Here is a 26,204-nt window from a genome sequence, read left to right as displayed (position 1 = left end):
TGAAAAAGAAATTGGAGAACATTATTAACAGAAACATTACCTCTGTGGAGGAGGAGCGATTTTGTCCCACAGGACATGTTTCTAGGGCCTTGAAACATTTCTGACTGTAACAAATGAGGGCATACTACTGGAACAGAGTTGAGCAGAAGTGTCCAGGATGCCGCTACTGAACAAGAAAACCACCTTCCCCATCCTCCAAAAACTGCACCAAAATGTCAACACCAGTTGAGAAACCCTGAGTTAGGTCATGAAAGGCCTTGTATGTAATGCTCACATGCTTTATCCTGCTGGTCCGGGTATTATAACCTGGGGTCTGTTAGAGAAATTTCTATCTTCCTACCAACTTTCACTTGTGAATCTTCACAGGAAGGAACAAAGCTGTATTTTACAGCAAAAACATCAACTCTGTTCACACTGACTATTAGTAGTTGCTTGTACACAATCAACTGATTTAAGAACAACAGATGGACCTTTAGCCTTTCGGAAGCAAATCTGTTAGATTCTCCTATGGCAGGAAAATAGAACTAAAGCTTCCAGAACTTGTTCATATTAAGTTCTTAAGCAACTTCACTGTACGTTAACCCACTGTACATTACTTAATTAATTCACAGTTAGAATTTCACCCTAGGCTCTAAGACTTAAACTGCCATATGTTACCCCCTCCTCCAATCATACAAATAAGTACTAAAGTGGGCAGATTCAAACAGATTTGACTCTAAAGCCACTGTGCTTTTTGTTAACAGAAAAGTAATATACTAATCTGTATCATTTTTCCCATTAGAAACATGCTTTTTTAACCCTACTTCAAAATACTTACCATATGAAGTCTCTCAACTAGCTTTTGATCCCCAAGGCAATTATTTGTATCAAACCAGGAATCAAAGTCCTAGATTAACAAACAAAAAATACATTAAGATTAGAGTAATAGTAACTTTATGTGTGTTCAGTTGCTAAGGCATGTCCAACTCTTTGCCATCCCATGGAGGGCAGCATGCCAGGCCTCCCAGCCTTCACTCCCTCCCAGTTCGCTCAAATTTACAGCCATAATAGTAACTGCAAATACCTTATTATGCTAGGTTATATAGCATATAACAACTTCTAAATTAATTTAATATTTGAATTGTGAACCGCAAAAATCATTTAGTTCCCTTTTTTTTAATGTGTGTTATTGTTAGCAATTCATTTTAGAATCATGTATTTCTTAAACATCAAGATGACAAGTTTCAAAGTGAAAAGAAAATAATTGGAGACAGTTTTGTAGATATGAAAATCCATATTCCTGAAAGAAAAATATGCTTGTTTCAGAAAAATCTTAAAAGTTAAAACCACTTTACAGTTTGCTAAGACCACTCATATACCTCAAACACAAGGTTTCTAGAGCAATGTCCATTTTTGTTAAACTTTCTAAAAGTAAAATTGAGAATACTGACATTTCTTTAGTGTTTGGGTAGGACTTGAAAAGGACAGTTTCCCTAGCTTTACCTCTTAAGCAAGTTTATTATATACAGCTGGCCCTTGAACAACACAGAGGTTAGGAGCACCAACACTCCATGCAACTGAAAGTCCACACATAACTTATAGTCGGCTTAACCACTGCATATCACGCAGAACTTAGTATTTACTACTGAAAAAAAATTTTTGTGCATGTGGACCCACCCACTTCTATTGTTCAAGCATTAACTGTATTTGCTTTATTAGTAAACATAATCTTAGAATTGTGTCAACTAAAAGTTTTAACAGAGATTATTAAACAAATAAACACGTCAATGTGGTAAGAAAAATTATCTCAAAAACAAAAATCAAAATAAGTAAAAGCAGAATTAAAGTAGCTGGCTGACACTGATTAAATTGCCTTTCAAGAATACAATCTTCTCAAAAAAATTTTAAAACATAAAAATAATAAAATCTACTCTTAAAATGATCCTTACATAACACACCCAATCAAAATTAACACCTTTTTGGAACTTATTTGAATAAGCTCTTCAAAGCCACACACACACACACACACACACACACACACTCCAGAAACGGGAGCAAAGGTTCAAAAATGAAGTCGAACCTGACAGAAAACCAAAATTACTAACTGCATAGACTGTCAACATAACGTACACTTTAAGTACAACCAAGTACAACCAAGAGTTCAATTAATTAACTAACCATTTCTATCATCACAAATAACCTATCAAAGGTAAGGATTAGTCTCTATGCTTCTTAGACCATAAGAAAATATGGCTAGACAGACTTCACCAAATTTGAAGGCCATTCTGGGAAGAGGCCATCCTAGGGACTCAAAACTCAGGCAACAGGAAGTACCCAAATTCACTTGGGGAATAGCCTGAGCACCGCCTTAAGAACTAAAGCAGTCCACCTAGAGCCGTGTCAGGCCAACATGACCACCCAATAAGAATGCGAATTTATGACATTCCAGAGAGAACAAGCCATGACTTCAAAAATGAGACTGAAATCAAAGGCACAAAAGTAAACTCTGAGGATGCAAACAAAACTTGGTAGGTTACAGGAGGCTAACTACCTAAAAGTGTGAAAAAGTAATGATTATCTCAAGCAGTACGAAAAGGTAGGCCAAATTCTTTAATTCTTCTGGTTTTACCGAGATAAACTGACAGCTCTGGATGGGGTTTAAAGTGTGCAGTGCAATGACAATGTTTAGAGAACATCCATCATTTAATAGATGTACAATTTTTGATAAACAGAAAAAATATTTATATTGGATTTACTGTTACTTACTTTTAGTCATTATTTACTCTTAACAATGTTCATATATAACATGTAGCAGTGTTACATTTATCATGCTGTACATCTCAAGTACTTAATGATCTTATAAGTGGAAGATAAGTAAGTACAATAAACTCTGCACCTCTTAACTGCCTTCATCCAATTCTGCTTCTCCCCTGGTTCCCACCTCTGGTAACCAAAATTCTGATCTCTTTCTATATAAGTTTGTATGTTTCTTGAAGCAGGCCAGTTCTATTACAAAAATATTAAGTATCAAAAAACTACTCCAACCAGAAAATAATAAGAACTACTTACATCAGCTGAATTAAAGACATCTGGTAACAAAAAATTAAGAAGTGACCAAAGTTCATGCAAGTTGTTTTGAAGAGGTGTTCCAGTTAATAATAGTCGATTTGTAGTCTTGAATTCCCTCACTATTTCTGACAACTGCAAGAACCAAATTCATCATTAGAATGAATTGTCTGCATATTGATCAAATTCTAAATGAAGGCACGAATGATTTTCAAATCTAAATATCAAATTACCTTGGATTTTTCATTTTTGATCCTGTGAGCTTCATCAATAACTAAGTACCTCCAGTTAAATTTTTTAAAAACAGACTTCTCTTTAATAAGCATTTCATAAGAAGTTACACATACATCCCATTCTCCTGGTAACAAAACATCTCTGACAAAAGCAGCCTGTTTAACAAAAGAAAAAAAAATTCCATCATGCAGAAATAAACTATACATTAAATTTACTGATAACAAGAGCATGGGCCAGGGGCGGGGGGCGGGGTGGGGTGGCGGAATAGTAAAAAAGAATTAAGAGTTACCTATAGTACACAAGCAGCTAGAACTAGCTCAAAGTAACTTCATTAATCCTATGTCACAGCCATGTAATAAATAACTGACAAAATTCTTTGGTGCAAAAGTCAGTAAGACTAATTCTTAAAATGTCTTATTTCCACAATTCCACTAAGTGTTGAAATTTTTTGGACACAGGTTTAGGAAAGGATAAAGAGTTTTCTGACATAAAGATACATAAGGACTAAGGACTAAAGGTTAGTTTGCAGTAAGCATTTTCATTTAAGTTTATAGATCTATTAAGACACTGCTATGAATTTTCTCATTTTACAGGTGAGGAAACTAAGGCAAAGACTGGTTAAACCTCTGGGTTTCAAAGCACAGTAAGGATTCTGTAACTTAAAATACCCAAAGTAGCTAAAAAGGGAGAAAAGAAATCTAGAGTCATCACTGATAGCTGAATGAAGGGAAAACAAAATTTAATACATAGTCCTTCAATACAGTATAAGTCCATTTTTTAATCCAAATTTTATATTCTTAATAGTGTCAACTATTTCCATTGTTGGTGGTGCTATTTTAGTCGCTAAGTTGCCTCATTTTGTGACTCCATGGACTGTAACCCACAAGGCTCCTCTGTCCACAGGATCTCCAAGGCAAGAATATGGAGTGGGTTGCCATTTCCTTCTCCAGGGGATCTTCCTGACGCAAGGATCAACCCATGTCTCCTGCACAGACAGGCAGATTTTACCACTGTGCCACTGGGGAAGCCCTCATTATTTCCATTTCCTCTCCCAAAAAGGATGTGTCAGCTGATCAATATTTTAACTTATTTTGATAAATATGATACCAACTTGTCAAGTTACTATTTAAATTTTTACTACTTACATTATTATGAAGAAATTGCTCTAAAATGGGAATAAAGCCTTCAATTTTATAACCACCCCCAAAAAGCAGGAGAAACAAACTATATTCTTATAGCTTTCTACAGTCTACAATTCCTTTTTCCCCAGGATGAATCTTGGCCATCAAGATAATATTCCACTTACAAATTACTAATATTTATGAAAACCAGGCTTATTATTGGGACCCTTTCTCTTCTTTTATCCCTCCTCCAGTTATCCCCTTTCCCCAAACCTAAATTCAAATTCTTTTAATATCAAAAATGTTAATGAAATATGAGAAACTTACCCTTTGTTCTTTATCCCCTATTAAACAAACAGATCTAAGTGTTGGTACCCATCTCTTGAATTCACTCATCCAGTTGTGTAATGTAGACTTAGGCACCAAAACCATATGAGGACCAGGAATGTTTCTATAGTGTTTCATGTACCCAAGAAGAGAAATTGTTTGAAGTGTCTTTCCCAGGCCCTGAAAGAGAAAATAATCACAAAGCTAGGAAACATGGAAGGAAACAGACTCTTGTATTTATTATTTCCTGATTTAATATTTTGTGAAACATTTAAATATTTCCTGAAATATTTAAGATTTCCTGAAACATTTAAAAGAAAAGCTGTATACACCTAACAAATAGCAAAATCTTGCCGTGTGCCCAGTGGACAAGTGCTATGGCATTTAACCTTCACCAGTCCGTGAGGGACGTACCATTACCCCCCACAAAGCTCAGATGCACGCTTTCCCAGGGCCACCCAGCAGAGCTAGAACTGAGACCCATTTCTTCTCACTCCATTACTTTCTCCAAGCAATTGTCTTAGCACTGTAGCTAGCTATAGAGAAACTTAAAACATTCACTATAGAACTAGTAAACAGTAAACAAGATACAATGTTTTACAAGATAGAACTGTACAAGGTGCCATCACAGAGAAAATATTTATTGATGACATTCAACTAATCCCCCCTGTGTCTCACACAAGTGGGGGGTAGGGAGCAAGGGGAGATGGCCAAATCATTATATTACAAAAGTCAACCAAAGGCATGCTTCTCAAAACATATTATTTTTAAATTTATTACACTTTCATAGATAATAATTCCTCACAATTGAAGTATAGATATAGATCCCACTTAGGCAACTAAAGTGAGCTAATTATTAGTGTTACACAGGATTAGTTTGCTAACAGTCTATAATATCTTACAAGTCTTAACTTTTATAAATCTAAATGGTGTACAAGGTTTAAATTATAAAACATGGCCTTCTACAAAAGCTACCAAACACATACCATTTCATCCGCAAGGATACCATTGATGCCGTTCTCATACAAAGAAATGAGCCAATTTAATCCTCGGACTTGATAATCTCTCAGTTTACCCCATTTTACATCTAAGAACAAAAGGAAAATGACATGCACATTTTAAAGACAAGAAATACAGGTGGGCAGCCCCTCCTTCATTTGACACTCAGAGGTTTAACTTGGGCCTACTCGTTTATTTTGACTGTGCCTTCTTCACTAGGTTTTAAGAATGGGACTTTGGCAAGTTCCAAGTCAGGAAAGGTATCTGCTGTGCTGTGGAGCAGAGAAGGAGCAGATGGATATAGAAGACAAGAAACACGATGGAAGGCATCGGAGCGCCCCAGCCACTCAGTCCTTATGTTACCATATACTGGTCCTAGAGACTCTCTGGCCTATTTCCTTTCTCAATGTCAGCGCAAGTGTTTCTAACCAAGTGTTTTCGCCTTCCCTGATGACCAAAACAGAGGTTCGCTGGGGAATGTTTTTCTCTTAACAAAGGGGAAATTAAAAAAAAATTATTAGTAAAAGATTATTTTTCCTTTACCCTTCCTTACTTTGCTTTTCCAAGAGGTCTCACAAAGAGGAACAAAATCTTTCAGGGTTTACATTTCCCATTCCAGAATAATTACTAAGTATATGGATCACAAATAACCCAACTTTTTAAAAAAATACATGTATATTCTATATTCCATCCCTTTTGAAAAACACTGCTCTGAGATGAAATGTTAATTAACACTAGGAAAATTGGATACACTGTAAGAATGTGAGAAAGAGACAACTCAAATACTTCAAATTTCCTTTCTCTCTGGGCCACAAATCTGGCTCTGGCCTCTAGCTTCATAGTAAGAAAACTGGGTACTCTGTAGCCAAAAGAAAAAAAAAATCTGGAGATACACACTTTAACCAGACTGATGCATTTCTAATCAGATCCTATCCTCCCTGAAGTTTAGTCTGCTAAGAGTTCCAGATGACAGTTAATTATAACTTCCAATCCAAATTATAAATCCTATACTACTATAAATTTTTCTTTTGCTCACAGCCACTATGATCACACAAACTTGTCATCAAGTGAGAAAGAGAAAGGTCAGGAAAAAAAAAATTACTGGGCTTCAGTAAAGAAAACTGTGCCACCCGACAACCAAGATTATACATGCATGCATGCTATGTCACTTCAGTCATATCCGTTTGCAACTTCATGGACTGTAGCCTGCCACGCTCCTCTGTCCATGGGACTCTCCTCCAGGCAAGAATGCCAGAGTGGTTGCCATGCCCTCCTCCAGGGGATCTCCTGACCCAGGGATCGAACCCATGTGTCAGTCTCTTGCACTGGCAAGTGGGCTCTTTACCACTAATGCCACTTGGGAAACCCAAGATTATATATAAGTAAAACTTAAACCTGGTTAACCATGTTTTCTTTTGGAAAACCATTTATAAACTTAAAGACAAAATCAGGAGATGAGTAAAAAAAAGTCTTTAATAAGTACCTTTTCCTACACATCTTTCTTCTCTAGGGCAAATATATGGCAAATTCCATCCCCATTTTTACATATACATTCAGGAAACATCAAGCACAATGGTGATTTATGCCCTTTTGAAATACAGCATCACTATCGTAATGATATACTATGACTTCTAGCCAAAATAGTATCTGAAGTTCATTTCACAATCAATAAATTTCAAAGATTACTTAAAATTCCCTTTATAAATTATAGCCAAGAAAAACCCCAACATTAACCAAAGGCTACAAGGGAATGTTTTAAAGATGAAGTAATTAAATATATATAACATACAAGATGGAGAGTCTTCAAACCGAGTGCAAACATTGGTTGCTTTGGAGCTTTCTGTTAATAATTCTTCATCTTCTTCTTGCTCTGTTCTTCGGTGTCGATAGCTGCAAGTTTAAAATAATATCAAGCAATTTGAGTTTTGGCTTTAATTACCAGCTTTCAACATAGTAGTCAAGAGGCTGACCAATATTTCACAGTATCTTAAAAGGCATGTAAATTAAGACTATAGAGTAATACCTTAGGTTAACCAGAACCTGATAAACATAAACGTGATCATCTAATTTCAATGAAATATGCAGTAAGAAAAACCTCATAGTTTATATTTTAATGTTAAGTATTTTGCTCCCACCCCAAAAATAGTTCCCCCAGAAATCACATTTTAAAAACTACAACTTTCACCAAAAGCTGCAGAATGTGCAGAACAGAGACTTAGGGTTTAAGGCAATGACTCTTTAACTAGAATTACTCGAAGCTTTTTAAATACACATGCCCAGATTTTACATCCCAACAGAGTCAGACACAGTCTCTTAAAAACTAATTTTTTGTAGCTATAATATTGCCAGATTTCTTAACCTCTAAAGGACTCAGGTTAGTAAAACTACTTGCTCCCCAGTTTTCAAGTTTCCACTTATACCTGTATACTTTCAACAAATACTTTGATTTAAATTAGAAAACAGTAGATTATATTCCACTCTTGTGATCTCTAAATCTAAATTATTGCTTGATTTCTATTAAAACTACATGCTTTGTGGGAAAGATAATCAGCCTTCCCAGATAGAGAAACATGCCTCAGAAATGCAAGCAAAGGCAATAAAAATCCAAGGATTTTTTTTTTTAGTAGCTTTTTTTTTTTTTTTCATATTTATCTGGCTGTTGGCTGTGGCGTGCAAGCTCTTGGTTGCGGCATGTAGGATCTAGTCTCCTGACCAGGAGTGGACCCCAGGCCCTCTGCATCTGGGGTGTGGAGTCCTAGCCACTGGACCACCTGGGAAGTCCCTAATTGCTTGTCGTATGTGTTTACTTCTTGTGTTTCTCTGCATTCCAATCTTATGAAAACTTAATTCAAAGATCTACCCCTCAACCCCAAGTTACTCTCCATAAACTAAGAGAGCAACTTAACTTTGCCTTTTTTTTTTAAATAAAATCTCCTTCATAATATACTATCAAGATGACTGATTATTATGGTTGTTAAACTAAAGATAAAAGCTGGCATATGCTTTGTTACTTCAATTAATGGTTACTTTCAAGCAATGAGATTGCCCTAAATTCGTTATTACTAACCAAACATCTTGTTAGGGCTTCCCTCATAGCTCAGTTGGTAAAGAATATGCCTGCAATGCAGGAGACCCAGGTTCAATTCCTAGGTCAGGAAGATCCCCTGGAGAAGGAAATGGCAACCCACTCCAGTATTCTTGCCTGGAAAATCCCATGGACAGAGTAGCCTGGCAGGCTACAGTCCATGGGGTCGCAAGAGTCGGACACAACTTAGCAACTAAACCACCACCAAACATCTTAAGTTATCCAACCAGCACAAATTCTAAGAAAGAATCTATAAATTCAACATGTAAGAATTACTTTACAAATTTTGCACCACCGCCTAACAACGGCATCATACAACTTGACATTTCCTTTTATATAAAGAAACTAAGCATATAACAAAAATTTTAAGTAGACTATCATGATACAAATCACCATACGATCTATAAACAAGCACAGACTTCAGATAACAGCAGTACTCTCAATCCACCTGAGTGGTTTAGGAGACTAGAGACTGCCCCAAGTCAGATCTAAATTCAAAGTAAGATTATTCTAATTCCTTCTAGACGATGTTAAGTAGGCCACTTAACCTTTGCATTTGTTTCCACTCCAAGGAGAAGGTAACATCTGAATTCCCTACTCAATCCATATAAAAATAAAGCATTATGCCTATTTTTATTTATTTATACATGTATGGCTATGTCCTGCCAAGACAACTGGGCCAAATAAATAAGAGCACCGTTAACTATTTTTTTAATAAAATGATTTTGTGCTTCTAATTAAGACTATCTAAAGTAAGTCTGGCTCAACTGTTAAGCATCAACTATTACTCACTCGCCAACTGAGAGCAAGTTCTGTTTCTCATCCTTTTTTATTCGTGGGCGCCCTGGTTTCATCTTCAAAGGTGAGGTTGGAGTCTTCTGAGCAGCAGGCTGAATGAAATGTGCAAACAGTTCTGTCTGCTTTAATAAATACTCAAATCTATTTGCCCGGTCAGTTTGCTGGAAGAAATGTGAAAACACATTTTATCAGAATATCAATATAAAATCAGAAATCAAAGTTTCAACATGTCTCCACACAACAATCTCAGCAGCAAAAAGGAACTACTGCTACATGCAACAACATAGATGAGATTCAAAAGTAGGATACTATGTGAAAGCAAGCAAGCGTTGAGACTACACGCTATACGATCCAAACTCCAAACAGTGACTTTCTATGTGAAATTCTAAGTAGTGGTTTCTCAGAGAGGAGATCTGAAGTGTCAAAGGGATGAGAGCAGGAGCAAGCACTTGGGGGACGATAGAACTGTTCTACATTGTGACTGTACGGTGTTTACATGGCCTCAGCTATTTGCCAGAACTCACCAAATTAAAAACATACAACTACTGTGTGTCAGTGATACTTGAATGTAGTTGAAGAAAAAATATCAAATAAAAAGATAAAGACTCAGCAATTCAGGTGTATTTATTCAGAAGAGGGAAAAATGTTGTGCCAAATTTTAAAAAGCTATCAGGCTTGAAAAACATCTATTAAGTTCATGAAATATTCATTAATCCTATGTAGTTCTTAATACCATTTCTTATTTTTATATCTAACATCTGCGGCTTTGAGTGTTTCCTATTATCACACAAAAAGAATGGAAGACCAAAAAAACTTAAGACCTTGAAATCAAGTTCTTTTAAAAATAAACAATGGAAATCTAGAGCCTTTAGACAACAGACTTTTTACAGACACATCAATAATTTGATTTTAAATAAGGAGAAACAAGAAGACAAGAGTTCAATAAACAGAGAAGCCAGTTACTCAGTATCTCTACCTATGTTTAAAATGTCAACTTTACAATAAAACATTTTACCTAGCAAACACCAGAGGTAGTCTAATGTGCTTTTTAAATGAAAACATAATTTTTAAACATCACACCAACGTAAAACCGAAGCCCAATGTGATACTGAAGGCACACGGTGACAGTGTTTCACTGGTCACACGCGTAGCCCAATCCATACCACTAAAGGCTGTCAACACGCTTCTCCTTAGGGATGTCCTACCAATGACAAGCTTCAGCTTCTGTTTTAAAGTACTGACCTGAGATCCATATATATGTATTTTGCACAATTTCATTTTCAAATACATATATAGTAAAAGAAAAACCAAAAACATGCAATGAGAAGATCATGCTATTTAAAAAAGACTATTATTGTAATTATGCTTGGATCAAGATAAATAAGCTCCGGAAATAAATTCAGATAGGTCAGAGTGTAAGATATTTTAAAGCAAAAGTTACTCTACAGTACTCAAATCACTGAATATTCTCTTCTTTAAAAACATTTTCAAATCAACGTTTTCTTCTTAAATGTCTTTTCAATTCAAAAAATACTTCTGTGTGCAGACCAGAAAAAGTATTTTGTTTCTCTATGAAGTTTTCATTATAGTACAATATTGAAAATAAAACATAACAAGTAAATTATGAAGACTGTCAGAAAACAAAAACTCCGAAGTAAAAACACACAGTAAGAACACATGGGAAGTGTGAATAGCACCAAATTTTAAATTTTAAGCAGGATGATTAGGAAAATGCCAACAGAAATGATGTTTCACAGAGAAAGGAGTAGTCCTCCCAATTCTTAGACCTTATCACACCTCTCTAGTGCTCAAGATCCTTTAATGGTTCTAGATGTCTTAAGATGGTATTTTTTCAAACTGTGGTTCATGATCCATTAGATCAGAAATATCCAAAATCTTTGTTATCTTCTACAAGGTCAAGTCTGAGACTACTATCTTAAAGAACAAAGCATAAACTTCACCAGAGCTCTACAAAACATTTCATAATTTCCAAAATTCTCTCACTGATTCAAGTCGTGTGGAGTTACAAACGGTTGCAAAAAAACAAGGAGTTTAGAACATTTACAGAGTAAGCTTTCAGTGGAACTGTAGCAAAGGTTTAAGGGGATTAACAGGCAAAGACCTCATTGCTTGAAAAATGAAAAGGTTAAGATAAAAATGACGAGAGGTGTAAAGAAAATGAACCTATCTACAAAACAGACAGAGATCTGACTTGTGGTTGCCAAGGCAGAGGAGGGGAGGAGAGGGATGCACTGAGAATTTGGAGTTGATAATTGCACGTATTACATTTAGAGTGGATAAACATCAAAGGTCCTACTGTGTAACACAGGGAACTGTATCCAACTTCCCTCAAATAAACCATAACAGAAAAGAATATCTAAAAGACTGTATATATATGTTAAACTGAATCACTCTTCTGTATAGCAGAGATAGACACATTATAAATCAACTATACTTCAATTAAAATAAGAGGTATAAGGAGAAAAACTACTTCCTAAAGAGCAGACACAATAAGATCAAGAACCCCCCCAAAAAAAATGCATCATAAAATTAAAGCAAAGGTTAAAATCAATAGCCTTGGAAAAAGCATTTTTCTCTAAGAAAATGACCAGGATAGTAGAAGCCATACATGTTTGGAAATAAATTGATGATGGGCCTGCAATTCTTTATGGAGGAAGACTGAAAGTGAGAAAGTGACAGAAAAGAAGTAGAAACTTAATCAGAGTGGCAAAGTCTTAGAATGGCTAAATAGGACTGTTAGAAATAACAGTGAAAGCCAAAGAAAGTGAAAACCATAAATTTATTCCAGTACCAATCAGTGTAATTACTTTAGTTTTCTCAAGCAGTACTTGGCATCTTGGGTTCAAGAATGAGAAGTGAGTATCAAGACTTATCTATGAATAGGATCTAGCAGATGATAAGGAGCCTGCTCAGAAGAAAACTGCTCGTCAAGGTCATGGTTTTGAAAAAGGAAATTAAAGTAGAAGACTGAAAAATCTGTAGGAAGTTGAGAAAAAAATTGCAATAAAGGGAGCTGTGGAGACGAGAAGTATTGTAAAGAACCACTGAAAACCTCCATTATATAATCAGATCAGTGTCACAGACTTCACAAAAACACAGATCTGGAAGAAGCTAGATCATGAGAAACGAGCCAAATGAAGATGCCAATGAAATAATTCATGCAACAGAAGAATAATGAACCAGGCTGATGGGGAAAAGATAAAAGAAATATTTATGAAGTTAAATCTGCCAAGACTATTAAAATTATGACATGCTGTTATAAACAGCTTGGATATTTATTAAGAAAAACTTTCATTCATTGAGAGAACACTAAGTAACTGTGTGGGAAAGAGATAATGAATTCAACTTCGGATATTCCTAAATAAGACCTACCAAAGGGATTTAAATGTTCAACAAGCAAATGAAAATACAACGATTGGAGGCATCTGAGCTAGAGATAAATATTCAGAAGTACTCATTTAAAAGTGGCAGATGAAAACCAGGCTAAAACAGGCTAAAACCAGGCTAAAACATTCCAAGAACAAATATTCAAAATGTAATGAACGACAAATGAATAATCAAGTAAATAAGGTATCATCAAAGAAAAAAGGTGTCTCAAGGCAAGAAAAAAATTTGTGGAGTGGCCAGTGGTGTCAAATACAAGTATGAATAAGGAGAATGAACTAAAACTAGGCCAAAGAATTGGCCATTAAAATTACTAGTACATCACTTCTCAGTCTTTTGGCTAAGATCAAGTAGAGAATCACTAATAGAGTGTTAATGACAGAATCTAAGCTGTGCAGGTTTAGAGGAATGACTGGGAAAAGTAAAAATGGAAAAACATCTTTTCTTCAAATAAGACTGACAGCAAAGAAAGGTGACAGGACAGTTACACATATACACAAAATGCATACATACAAAATGGAACAGAAATCATATACAGTAATACATCATTTATACTTTACATGTTACAATATGCATTATGCCCGTTATGTATGTGTATACTGATACATATATGCAAACTTTTAGGACTTTGAAGCCATTTTTAGAAATTTCAAAAATATTTGCTGATATTGATGAGAAAAGTCAAAGAACAAGGGGAAAGTAATACTTGTTAAAATCAGTATTCTATGTGCCAGATACTATTCTGGATGCTGAAGACAGAAAGACTAAGACACCGTTTCCACTCTTAAGGAGGGTACTGTATTGTGTAATGATGATATTCTTATACATGTTAACTATGATTTTTAAAAAATTAAGTTTAATCTATATAAAGCATATAGAACAGGGCCCAGTACATACTATTCATTCACTGTTAGTCATTATTATTTAATCTAAACTTAAGTTCAAAGCTCTTTGTAGGTACTGGTTAACTCATGGTAAGATAAAGATTCCCAAGAGGATGTGAAATGTGAGCTGGATCTTTTGCGAGTATAATATTCATCTTCTCTTTTGTAAAGCTCTCATCCATATAATAAAAAAGCTGTAGGCAAGAAATATTACTATATATACTAAATATTTTTGTATTATATATTGTATGCATATGTGCATGAGCGCGTGCTCTGTTGCTTCAGGCATGTCAGACTGCAATCTTATGGACTGCTGGCTCCTCTGTCCATGAAATTTTCCAGGCAACATCACTGGAGTGGGTTGCCATGCTCTCCTCCGGGGGATGTTCCCTAACTAGTGATCGAATCTGTGTCTCCTGCATTGCAGGTAGATTCTTTACCCACTGAACCACATGGGAAGCTCATTATATATTGTATATGTTATTATAAATTATACATGTATTACCCACTTTTTAACCGCGTAGAGTACACTTTTTAATCGCGTAGAGTACAACGCGAGACAGATGCAGAATAAACACATCTTGAATGGTTACTTCTCGGGTCTTTTAACTCATCTCACTCCCAATGCTAAATCTAAAAAGGAGTATTAATATAATCCACATATTTACATACTATGTGAATTCATGAAATACATCTGTATTTGCTTTAATCAAGTAAGTCAAGTAAGATAAAAAGTTACAGTACTCCATGTTACATATATTTAAATTAGATATCTGTGCCTCAACTTTAGTAAATTTAATCACCTAATAAAAAACTATTATGACTCTATTCATATACCTAGAACATACCATTTTTTCTTCATAGGTGGGATCTGGTTCTTGGATTTCTTTTTGCTTTCCAGGAGATGCATTGTCAAATACTTCCTGGTAAGAGGGAAAAACCATGGTTTGTTCTTCAAGAATACTCAACATACCATTATTACACTGATTTCAGCCCAAAACATTCAAAGTAATACACGCCTGTCCTGAACTTCCTAGATACCTAAATGGCTGCCATCCTATCTGACAGGAAACCTTGATACAAAATATGACAGTACTAACAATTCACTTAACCCAAATATGTAAACCGCATGGCCACTGCCAAGATTAAAGCACAAGGTTATCTCCAACATCCTAGAACAAAAAAAATCAAAAATTATAAAGCCAAATTGAACAATATAAATTGTGAAGGAAATGTTCCCTTTAAATAAAACTGCAGTATCTACTGTAGTACTACCCAAATATATACCTGGGAAGTCACACAGTCATCCTGATTTCCATCTTCTAAAACATTAAAAAAATTCATCATGCACCCTAAAGTGAATACTTTAACCACAGTTTGATTCCTTAATTGATAATAAATGTGCTATTTTTCCAAATTTATTCACCCTGACATTCAGAAAGTCACAAAAACCAGAAAAACAACACCAACTTCACTGCAAAGTTTGCTCATCCATTAAAAGAACACAAGAACAGCTGGTGAAAAGTACAATTTTCATTAATGATATAGTGATCTGTGGTGCTACGTGCTGTAACAAAGTTACCTATAATTAAAAAGCTGAGGGGATGGGCCTGGTACAGCACTACTATAAGAGATCAAATGACCCAAATTCAAGTCTAACTTCAGTGCTAAGACCTTTACGAACTTGTGTAACCTTAAGCTCATCACAATCTCCGGTCTCCAGAGTAAAAGTGACAAAGCCACATACCTAGAATAATTCACAAAATGGTACTGGGATACCATGAAAAGTCGAATGTATCCTAAAAAAACAAGATGTGCTTTCCAACAGCAGTCATTACTTCTTTCACAGTCTTAACTAAAAGAGGTAAAAGATTTGGATTTAGGACTTTTGAGATCATATGGCTATTGGTATATAGTGTACCTACCTATCAGTCCAGGTAGGTATGCAAAATGAGAATGAACCAAGACAGGCCCCATTCAGGTTGCCAAAAAGATATTAATTAAAAAATGTGACTGCTCCCATGACTACCAATACCAAGCAAAAAAAAAAAAAAAAAAAAAATTAATACATAGGAAAGCTAACTAATTTTCCTAGGAAAGTGGGCTTTGTCAGAAAATAAATGATCTTGGAAAAACACAGCTTAAAAAGAAAAAAAAAAACACACACACACTATAATGTGAAAAAAAAAAAAAAACTAGTCAGTGAAAAAACTGGTAAAAGATAAAATCACTGATGTTACTATCCTGAGAAGGGGAAAAATAATGAAGCCATTTTTCAATAAATGAAATTGTTAAACAACGCATTTTTGGCAAAAATATGACAGGGCAAGATATTCGGGGAAGGGTCAGCTTCAGAGCCAGATGTGGGTTCTATCACAGATTCTACTTACAAAAAGACTCAATTTCCCCATCTGGCAAAAATACTACTGACAGTCATCCAGTACTTGTTACATTAATATTCATAGTTAAACTCTAATTCCACTTTACCTTAAAAACAGCAACTGAAAGGCAAAATATTTAGTTTAGGCTTTAAATTATTCTGCTTTCTGATATTTCCTTAACACTTCTAGTGAGACTGAGACTTTGGTTGCTACTCCAAAATTTGAATGACAGCCTCTTTTGAGAGGCTGACAACTGTGGACAGCAATTTGCAGAGAAGTGCAGTGAGTGCTCAGTCGCTTCAGCCTTGTCTGACTCTTTGCCACCCCGCCAGGCTCTTTATAGCTCGCCAGGCTCTTCCGTCCATGGGATTCTTCAGGCAAGAACACTGGAGTGGGCTGCCATGCCTCCCCTCCAGGGGATCTTCCAACGCAGGGATCGAACCCGCGTCTCTTTTGTCTCTTGCACTGGCAGGCGGGTTCTTTACCACTAGCGCCACCTGGGAAGCCCTGAGAACTGCGTATTTAATACAACTGCTTTCAGTGTCGAACTTTCAAACCCCCTTACAAGGAAGCGGGAATCCAAGTTAACCCTGGCAATTCAAAACAATCATTTAAAACCTAAAGAAAAAGAAAACAAGCAACACTGACATGAACTGAAAACAAATTTCAAGTCGCTGAAAGCTATAGAATACCAGAGGTCCTATTCCACCAAAACCCACCCTTACCTAAAAGTTCTTTCAAAAACTAACAACACGTTACTTCACCCTAGATAAGGCCGCTGGTTACAGAGTAGGACTCCACTGAACTGACTTATGACTTAGTACAGCACCGAAATAAAACTACTGAGCCAAATGCTCTATGGTAAACTGTCCTACCATTTCCTTATTGTGTTAATTCTGCAGCAACATTCCCTTTTAGAGCAGTATTACCTTTTCTCCATCTATCCAAGGATGGAAAAATTCCAGAAATCTCTGGGCTGAGACTATAAAATATCTCAAAACAGATCGAAGGCCAAGAATAAAATTGGAAGGAGCAAGCAACACTTTGTTCCCAGACATCGCAAAACCTTGGAGCACACCCAAAAGACCCGCCTGGCAGTTCCCCAATCTCTCCACCCTCGCAGTACGTTGCCATTCCCTGACCCGCCAGCCCCAGCCCAGAAGGTAGGAAGCCATAGAGAACGATACCAATTTTCAAAATAAGGCCAAGGCCCCCAAAGAGGAAATGCGCTGGTCTGTAAGCAAACTAACCGCCCCTCACTCACTAACTCATTCTTCCATCCATCCATCACTCCCCCCACAAAATGAAATGGGGGTTCAAGACAGCTGCTGCCGCCTTGGTCGCTTCCCTTCCCCATGGAACAGTGCCTGGGAGGAGCCTCCTCTCCCTCCGAGGGAGCAGCTGTGCCCCGCTTATCCCCACTGCGCCCTCGGCCATCCAGCCCTCGCCATTGTTTCTGCGGAACAGATACCGCCCCCGCAAAGAACGGGATGAAGAAAAGGAGGCCCAACTCCTCGGATGCGCTGCTTTTAAATGCCTTCCCCACCCCGCCTGTCTACCCCCGTACCTAGAGGGAAATTTCCCTCGCCCTCCCCCCAAGTTTAGCGGAAAGTAAAATCGAGATTCAGAGATGCGCGAGGGAATTATGGGAGTCCGGCTTTAAAAAAAAAAAAAAAAGGGTAGCTCCACACTCGGCCTCAGTAATCAAGAACATGTGTCTAATAAGAGCGTTCGAGGATTTGGCAAGGTTCGCCAAAGAGACAAATAATATAAACGTGAAGTGCCAGAAATCCACTTGAGGTTGCCTGGATAGCTTAAGCGCAGGGGTGAGAGCATCATTTCCGACCCAAAGGGTCTGAGGCCGAGTTGGAGTGGGAAGGGGTGAAGTTTGGCTCTGCGTCTCATCACTAGTACAGAGGCGAGGGAACCAGTTCCTCCTCCCCCTCCTGCCCTCTTTCCACGCCACGAGCCGCGCTCACCTCCATCTCCGAGTCCGCGGGGCCGGCGTTGGCCACGGAGGGAGCCGCCTGGGCTGCGACGCCCTCGGGGCCGCCTTTGTTGCTGCTGTTGCTCCCGCTGCCGGCGGCCGAGGCTGCGGGCTTGGAAGGCGCGCTCTCGGGAGGCGGGGGTGGCGGAGGGTCGGCCGCGGACGACATGATGTTCCGTCTGCGTCACCCGCTGCTGCCAGAGGCCGGGCCCGGCAAGGAGGAGGAGGAGGAGGCCTAGGCCTGGGAGGCTGCGTCGCAACGAGCAGATGGAGAAGCGAGAGGACTACCCGAAAGCCCCCTGCGCCGCGGCTCGGCGACGAGCCCAAACCAGGCCCAGCAACCTCCCCCTCTGGTCGCCCTCCTCTTCCGCGGGGCTCCGGGTTCGACCGGCGCTTTACCCCACGGCGGGAATCACGTCGACGAGAGTGGGCGGGGCCACTCGGGTCACTGAGGTCAGGGAGGGCGGGCTGATTCACAGGAGGGCGGAGGGTTGGGGGAAAAAGAAAGGAAAGCAAAAGAGGGACAGAGACTGGGAACTGGCTTAGCTGCCTCCTCTTCTTCCTCTGGTAGATATCATCTATCTCTCCAGCATTCACGTCTACTACCTACGCCACCGACAATCAACACTCGCGAGATTGATAGTTGGCTACACGTCTGGGCTCCAAGTGCGCATGCGCATTCTCCCCTCCTTGCCCTGGGCCACGCCTCCTCCGAAGCCCCAGAGAGCTCTTGGGTAAGGAATGGGCGGGGCCTCGAGGGAGAGCTTGGAGACGTAGGTTTGTGCGTCGGCTTCCCGGCTTGACGCGAGCGCTGTCTTCCAGGCGTTCTTAACGGCTCACGGTCCACCGGCGTTTCGTCTGCTCTGCTTGGCAGGGATCCGCGGCACTCCCAGAAAACTTGCCCAGGTTTTGCGCCGCCTACTGCAGTATAGAGGCCTGTGCAGGGCTTAACACTTTCACTGCCGCCGCTTATAGGTGTGACGCCAATGTGTTGAAGATGGTTTAGTTATCCCAGTTGACGTCTCTTATGTTATGTTGTCTAAGCAAAAGGGCCCGTTAGTGTAATTTTTTTTGTCTACACGTTAGCTGTATGAATCATTTCTAAATTCCTTCTACTCTTTGGTACAGAGTTAAACGATATTTTCTCTGAATTTACATGCTAAACATAAGCAAACTGCCCATCACTATGTAAATTAGAGTCATGAGTAATCGATAGATAAGAGAGGCCATGGGCTGTATCTTTTTCTCAACCACGAAATATTAAAATGTACAGACTGCTGTACATTTCTTTCTCCTTAAGAAATATTTCGAATAATCACCAGTGGTTACGCCTTCCGGTCTCCTCAACACAGCCTGTGGGTCTTGCACACGGATCTGCTGCAGATTATCAAGAACATCGTGTTCTACTCAATAGAAAATCGTACTGCTGTAAATTGTTATCTGCCCTGCACAGGCTCTTATTCATCTTTGTATCCCCATATCCAGTATTCTATCAGTATGTATTGAATAGAGGAGACACACTTTTTCAAGAGTTAAGATTTGAGCAAACTGTTGATTATGTTGAATTTCAAACAGAAGGGCTCTCCTTTGAATTGATAGCCTGCAAACTTAACTGATCAAATGATAATTTTTAAATTGAGATCTGGAAAAATGCCCCCTAGCCCATTAGAAATACTGTTTGTGAGACTATAAGGAACCATCTAAGGATATATGAACAGAAAAATACACAAATGATGTTTGTTGTCTTCACCTGTTACCGCAAAAAGCTAGCAGTAGTGAGTCCAACATAGAAAGTGTGATTTTAAAGCTATTGTACACCCACACATTGAACTATTATTTATCTTATCAGCCATTAATGTAGAAGAGTGTTTATTATATAGTGTTAACTGAAAAAAATTAAGTTGAAAAACATGAATACAACATTGGAAGGATAATCATAAAAGTATTGAAAGTGGTTGTTGTTGGTGTGTATTTCCTAATTCTTTTTAGTTTTAATTTTTTTTTCTAAAGTGAATCTGTGTATTACTATATTGAGGAAATTTATTTTTAATATTTAAAAAACACTTTTACCATAAAAAGATGATGTGAAAGTAAAAAGTTAGTGTCTAGGGTAACAGACACTGACATACAGACATTGAACAAATACTTATGAACAGATATTTAATATTGACATTAAGAAGAAAGCATATAACATTTATTTAATATTCAGAGTATTTCTTCACTCTACAGGTAAATATCTTGAATCTTGGTTTAGAAACCCTAAAAATATACTGAATATGTAAATGGATGAATCTTGAAGGCTGACAATAATTTAAGAAAAACAAGTAGCAAGAAAATCAATAAAATTACCTCCAAAATGACACCTGTCTTTCTTAACATAGACATTTATACTATGAGTGAGTTTCTCATATGAGCATATGAAAGCTGTATGAGAATCCTGTGGTGGTAATTACAGAGGAAAGATTCTTAGAAGAAAGGAGGAAGAAGAAACAGAATGTTTGAACCCAGTAATCTAACCACAGGGACAGAGAAACATTTTGAGCAAGGTCTAGGAGCAGGGAGGAAAGGAAGTGAGGAACTACAGAAAAGACAATGTCTGAAAACTGAGGTATAGAGACATTAACTGAGTGGCAGACAGTAGTGCCCATTAGTGGCCAAATGACAAAGGTCATTGTTCTTCAAATGCTGACAGGCTAAAACTTCCAGCTAGTTCTGAAATTGATAGCATTATATAAGATTAGTGTTGTTAGAGTAGGTTGGAGAGTCAGCCAAGTCTAGAATTTCATGTAAGTACAAGAACTTAATATTTGTGTGAATTCAGGCAAATTACTTAATTTCTTTGAAGTCAGTCTTTTCCTCATCTTTTTACTATTCCAACTTTATATTTGGATGACATTCTTATAATAATGTTATAAGAATTATAATAATTATAACAATAATCATAATAGTTATATTAACCTAATTATAACATAATAATGTCATAAGAATTAAATGAGATTGAGTATGCAGGGTGTTTAATACAGTGCTTGATATATACTGAGCTCTGGGTTCAAGTGTTAGGTATTCTAATACTGAAGGATCATAAGCCTAAGGGTCAGAGTAGGATCATCCACTGTGTTCTTTTTAATGAGGAGGGTAAAGGGAATAGTGTCATGAAAACACTAGAATGGACTGGTTGGATCTCTTTGCAGTCCAAGGGACTCTCAAGAGTCTTCTCCAACACCACAGTTCAAAAGCATCGATTCTTCAGCGCTCAGCCTTCTTCACAGTCCAACTCTCACATCCATACATGACCACAGGAAAAACCATAGCCTTGACTAGACGAACCTTTGTTGGCAAAGTAATGTCTCTGCTTTTCAATATGCTATCTAGGTTGGTCATCTCTTTCCTTCCAAGGAGTAAGCGTCTTTTAATTTCATGGCTGCAGTCACCATCTGCAGTGATTTTGGAGCCCCCAAGAATAAAGTCTGACACTGTTTCCACTATTTCCCCATCTATTTCCCATGAAGTGATGGGACAGGATGCCATGATCTTTGTTTTCTGAATGTTGAGCTTTAAGCCAACTTTTTCACTCTCCTCTTTCACTTTCATCAAGAGGCTTTTGAGTTCCTTTTCACTTCCTGCCATAAGGGTGGTGTCATCTGCATATCTGAGGTTATTGATATTTCTCCCAGCAATCTTGATTCCAGTTTGTGCTTCTTCCAGTCCAGTGTTCCTCATGATGTACTCTGCATATAAGTTAAATAAACAGGGTGACAATATACAGCCTTGACGAACTCCTTTTCCTATTTGGAACCAGTCTGTTGTTCCATGTCCAGTTCTAACTATTGCTTCCTGACCTGCATACAAATTTCTCAAGAGGCAGATCAGGTGGTCTGGTATCCCCATCTCTTTCAGAATTTTCCACAGTTTCTTGTGATCCACACAGTCAAAGGCTTTGGCATAGTCAATCAAGCAGAAATAGATGTTTTTCTGGAACTCTCTTGCTTTTTCCATGATCCAGCGGATGTTGGCAATTTGATCTCTGGTTCCTCTGCCTTTTCTAAAACCAGCTTGAACATCAGGAAGTTCACGGTTCACATATTGCTGAAGCCTGGCTTGGAGAATTTTTTTATCTCAAATATGCAAATACATGTTGTCTACACCTAAAATTCTCTCTACTGGATTTAGTGTGCTAGAAGGGTATGTGCTATGCTGAACAGAGTGGAGCAAAAAGATACTTACCAGTGGACAAAAGATGTCAAAGAGCTAGGACTCTTTCAACATTTTGGCCTTGAATGGTAACAAAAAGGATTTTATTAAGTTTATCAAGAACACAGGAGGAATATACTGAGCCTGTCTTTATCCCATGCTCATTTTATTTTGTGAAAGCCTAGGAAAGTAAGTCTGGTTACTACATGACAACAATAAAACAGTATTGAGTTTGTGAGTATCTTAAGAATGGGCGAGTCCAACACTAGATACCAATGATCACATGTACATCTTTTTCAGAATTCTCTTACTTAGGTCATTTGCCACATGAGGGGATTTCAATTAAAGACAAGTATTAAGTAAAGTTTCAATGCATCTCCCTCATGTTTGGTCACCAACTTATATCAGTGGGCAACTCTGTGTCTGCTTGGTGTTTGTACATGTATTTATGCCATCATTTAAAATTGCCTTTCCCCCACTCTGCTATTTACAAGTTAAAAATTCAAGTTCTCTGTGCATTTCCTCCCTTGTAAAAAAATTTTTTTTTCTTCTTACGTGAATGCTTACTTTCAAAAAAGGGGAACAGTCTCAAATCTAAGCTTCCATTTCAGAAGCCTAGAAAAAGAAGAGCAAAATAAATTCAAAGTAAGCAGAAGAAAGGAAAAAATAAAGGCAAGAACAGAAATCACTGAAATTAAAATCAGAAAAACTTAGACAAAATAAGACAAGGAACTGGTTCTTGACAGGATAAAATTGACAAAATGTTTGGAAAACTAACAGAGAAAACACAAATCATCAATATTAGGAATTAAACAGAACCCATGGTTACTGACATTGAAAACATCGAAAAAATAAAGGGAATACTACAAGCATAAATTTGACAGATTAAATAGACCACTTTTTTGAAAAATAACTCAGACAATATGATGTAGATAACTTGAATAGTGTTATAAATATTTAGGAAATTAAATTCATAACTTAAAATCTCCCCAAAAGAAATCTCCAAACCCAGATGGTTTCATTGGTGATTTCCACCATATATTTCTACACAATTCTACAGAAATTTTATACAATCTCCACCCAAAATATAGAAAAGGATGCACTTCCCAAATCATTTTATGAAGCTACTATAATCCTTATACCAAACCAAGGATAGTGTATAAAAGAAACTGAAAGACCAATATCTTAGTGAATATAGATGTAAATATCCTTAAAAAAATATTAGCAAATACAGTTATGCAATGTATAAAAAGAACTGTGCAAATAGAATTTATTTCAGAGCAAATTTCATCAGAGATGAAAAAGTAGTTCAATATTTGAAAATTGATGTTATCTGACATATTAACAGGTTAGAGAAGAAAACTCACTTGATTATATCAAGCAATGCAGAAAAAGCATTTGACAAAGTTTCAACCTCTTTTCATAATAAAAACTCGCAGAAAAAAAAAGTATATAGGGAGACTTCCTCCACTTGATAAAGAGCATCTGAAATACCTACAACCCAAAATGATACTTCGTGAGACTGAATGTTTTTCCTCTAAGATCAGAAAGAGGCAAAGATCCTGCTCACACCCCTGTGTGAATGCTGGAAAGGAAAAATAAAACTCTCCATTTGCCAATGACATGATTATCTACATAGAAAATCCCAAGAAATCTGCCAGAAAAATCCAAAGGCCTAATAAGTGGATTTTGAAAGTTTTCAGGGTAAAGAATAAGCATTCAAAAATCAACTATTTCTACAAATTAGCAATTAACATGTGGACTCAGTGCAGAGGTTTTTCAACAAATGGTCCTGGAGAAATCTCCATGGGGTGGGAGGAGAAGCAACCTTGACCTAAGTCTCCCACTTTGTGGGAAAATTAACTCAAAATAGATAGTAGACTTAATGTAAAATAGAAAACCAAAAAATTTTAGAGAAAAATGGGAAAATGCTAAGGATCTAAGGTTGGGCATGGAGTTCTCTATCTTTGACACCAAACGCATGATCAGTAGAAGGAAAAATTAATAAATTGAATAAAAAATTAAAAGCTTTTGCTCTGTAAGAGACTGTCAAGGAGATGACAAGTTGCAGAGTGGGAGAAAAATATTTACAAACACATGTCAAAGGATGAGTATCAAATATATAAAGAACTCTCAAAATTCAACAGGAAAAAAAACAAGCAGTCTATGTAAAACATGGGAAAAATAAATGAAACATTTCTCTGAAGAAGGCATACAGACGGCAAATTAGCACATTAAAGATGTTCAAAAGCATTAGTCATAGAAAAATGCAAATTAAAACCACAATGAGATATTACTTCATACCTAACAGAATGTCTAAAATTGAAAACAATGACAACATCTAATGCCGGTGAGCACACCAAGCAAATGAATCAGTCATACATTGCTGGTGGAAATGTGCTAAGGAGCTCATAGACCCAAAACCCTGAGAATGGGTGCTTTAGGAAAAAACTATTTTCCTCAAAAAACAAAAGCTGTGCACAGTTGTATTTCTCTGAAACTATTGCTCCTAAGTATGTGATCCCAATTATTTGCTTTAATGGTACCTTTTAACCAAAGAAATTTTATTTTCCAGAAAACTAAAGGGTAAGTCATTGTGAACTGTATGATCTACGTTTTAGCAAACTATCAGAGCTTATGAATACATAGAACACAACTTTCTGCAGCCACACACATCCTTTATAAGGCTTCACAAAGTGGCAAAAGTAAGCATATTCATTTAACAGACACAAATAAATAGTCTCTTTATAGCATTTAGAATACAAAGTGAAATGGTAAACACAAAATTATGCTTAGTGATCAATGTTTCAATGTCATATCTTAGAAATGATTTAGGTATCCAAGGAATATCTGGGAATAAGTTTGTTATAAGTCTAAGGTGTTAAGTTATCTAAGTAAATTATCCTTAAGCTAACATACTGTAAAATGTAGCTTCTATTGAAAATCAGAATAATAATTCATTTTGGCTGGAATTCAAGTCCCTGCTGGTAACCACTGTGGAATATATTTTTATTCATTTTCTTGCATGTCTCTCTAGAATGGCTTTCTCCACTTTCTCTTGGTTTCTCTGCTCTTGATTACATACAATGTATTTGGTTTGTCCCAGTTTCCAGTTGGCCGTGCATTGTGGTACTTCATAGATTTAGTATTTCAATTTCAAATTCCTAATGTTGGGAAATGGATTAACCCAGCTCAGATCAGATGCTCATTCCAGATTTATTAGGTGTTAAAAGGGGTCCGGCTGCTAGATACAAATATAGATACCCAGGTCTGCCTCTTGAGTAGGAACCAGGATGGGAGGCAGGTTCTCTTAAGAAGAAGAATTGGAAATGCAAAACATTGACTGGCATCTCCAGCATATGTTTGCAGTCTATATGCATCACAGAAAATTAGAATTTTTATTAAAAAAAATCTACTCGTGTTCCCATTCAAGCACTGTGATTCTTTAAATTTTCATTCACAGTTTAAATTCCATCAAAGGTGTCAATTCTAAGCTCAATTGCATTTGAAGTACATTCAGCTAAATTGTATTTGAGATATGTTTTGTGAGAGCTTTAATTTCACATCTGACCTCTTTAGGTATGTGTATGCATATGTGTGTGTGTGTGTGTGGGCCAGTCATGTCCGACTCTTTGTGACCCCATGGACTGTAGGCTCCTCTGTCCATGGAATTTTCCAGGCAAGAATACTGGAGTGGGTTGCAATTTCCTTCTCCGGGGGATCTTCATAAAAACAGATATAAACTTA

At 37.2% G+C, this 26,204-nt stretch overlaps 1 protein-coding gene across 1 annotated transcript in view; it reads right to left on the bottom strand.

Annotated features, from left to right (window-relative positions):
* The window catches only part of SMARCA5 (SWI/SNF related, matrix associated, actin dependent regulator of chromatin, subfamily a, member 5), a 38,789-nt gene extending 19,979 nt beyond the window's left edge, over nt 1-18,810 (bottom strand). The window contains exons 1-9 of the mRNA XM_006053806.3: nt 18,259-18,810; nt 14,747-14,821; nt 9,604-9,770; nt 7,516-7,616; nt 5,714-5,814; nt 4,728-4,907; nt 3,279-3,434; nt 3,049-3,180; nt 818-886 (exon numbers count right to left, since the gene is read on the bottom strand). Coding sequence (XP_006053868.1) covers nt 818-886; nt 3,049-3,180; nt 3,279-3,434; nt 4,728-4,907; nt 5,714-5,814; nt 7,516-7,616; nt 9,604-9,770; nt 14,747-14,821; nt 18,259-18,435 — 1,158 coding nt within the window. The 5' untranslated portion in view covers nt 18,436-18,810. The remainder of the gene's footprint in view (nt 1-817; nt 887-3,048; nt 3,181-3,278; nt 3,435-4,727; nt 4,908-5,713; nt 5,815-7,515; nt 7,617-9,603; nt 9,771-14,746; nt 14,822-18,258) is intronic.
* Between the last annotated feature and the right edge of the window lie 7,394 nt (nt 18,811-26,204).

Source organism: Bubalus bubalis, chromosome 17, assembly GCF_019923935.1.
Source record: "Bubalus bubalis isolate 160015118507 breed Murrah chromosome 17, NDDB_SH_1, whole genome shotgun sequence".
Classification (NCBI taxonomy): Eukaryota; Metazoa; Chordata; class Mammalia; order Artiodactyla; family Bovidae; genus Bubalus; species Bubalus bubalis.
This window is presented reverse-complemented; position numbering and strand designations above follow the sequence as displayed.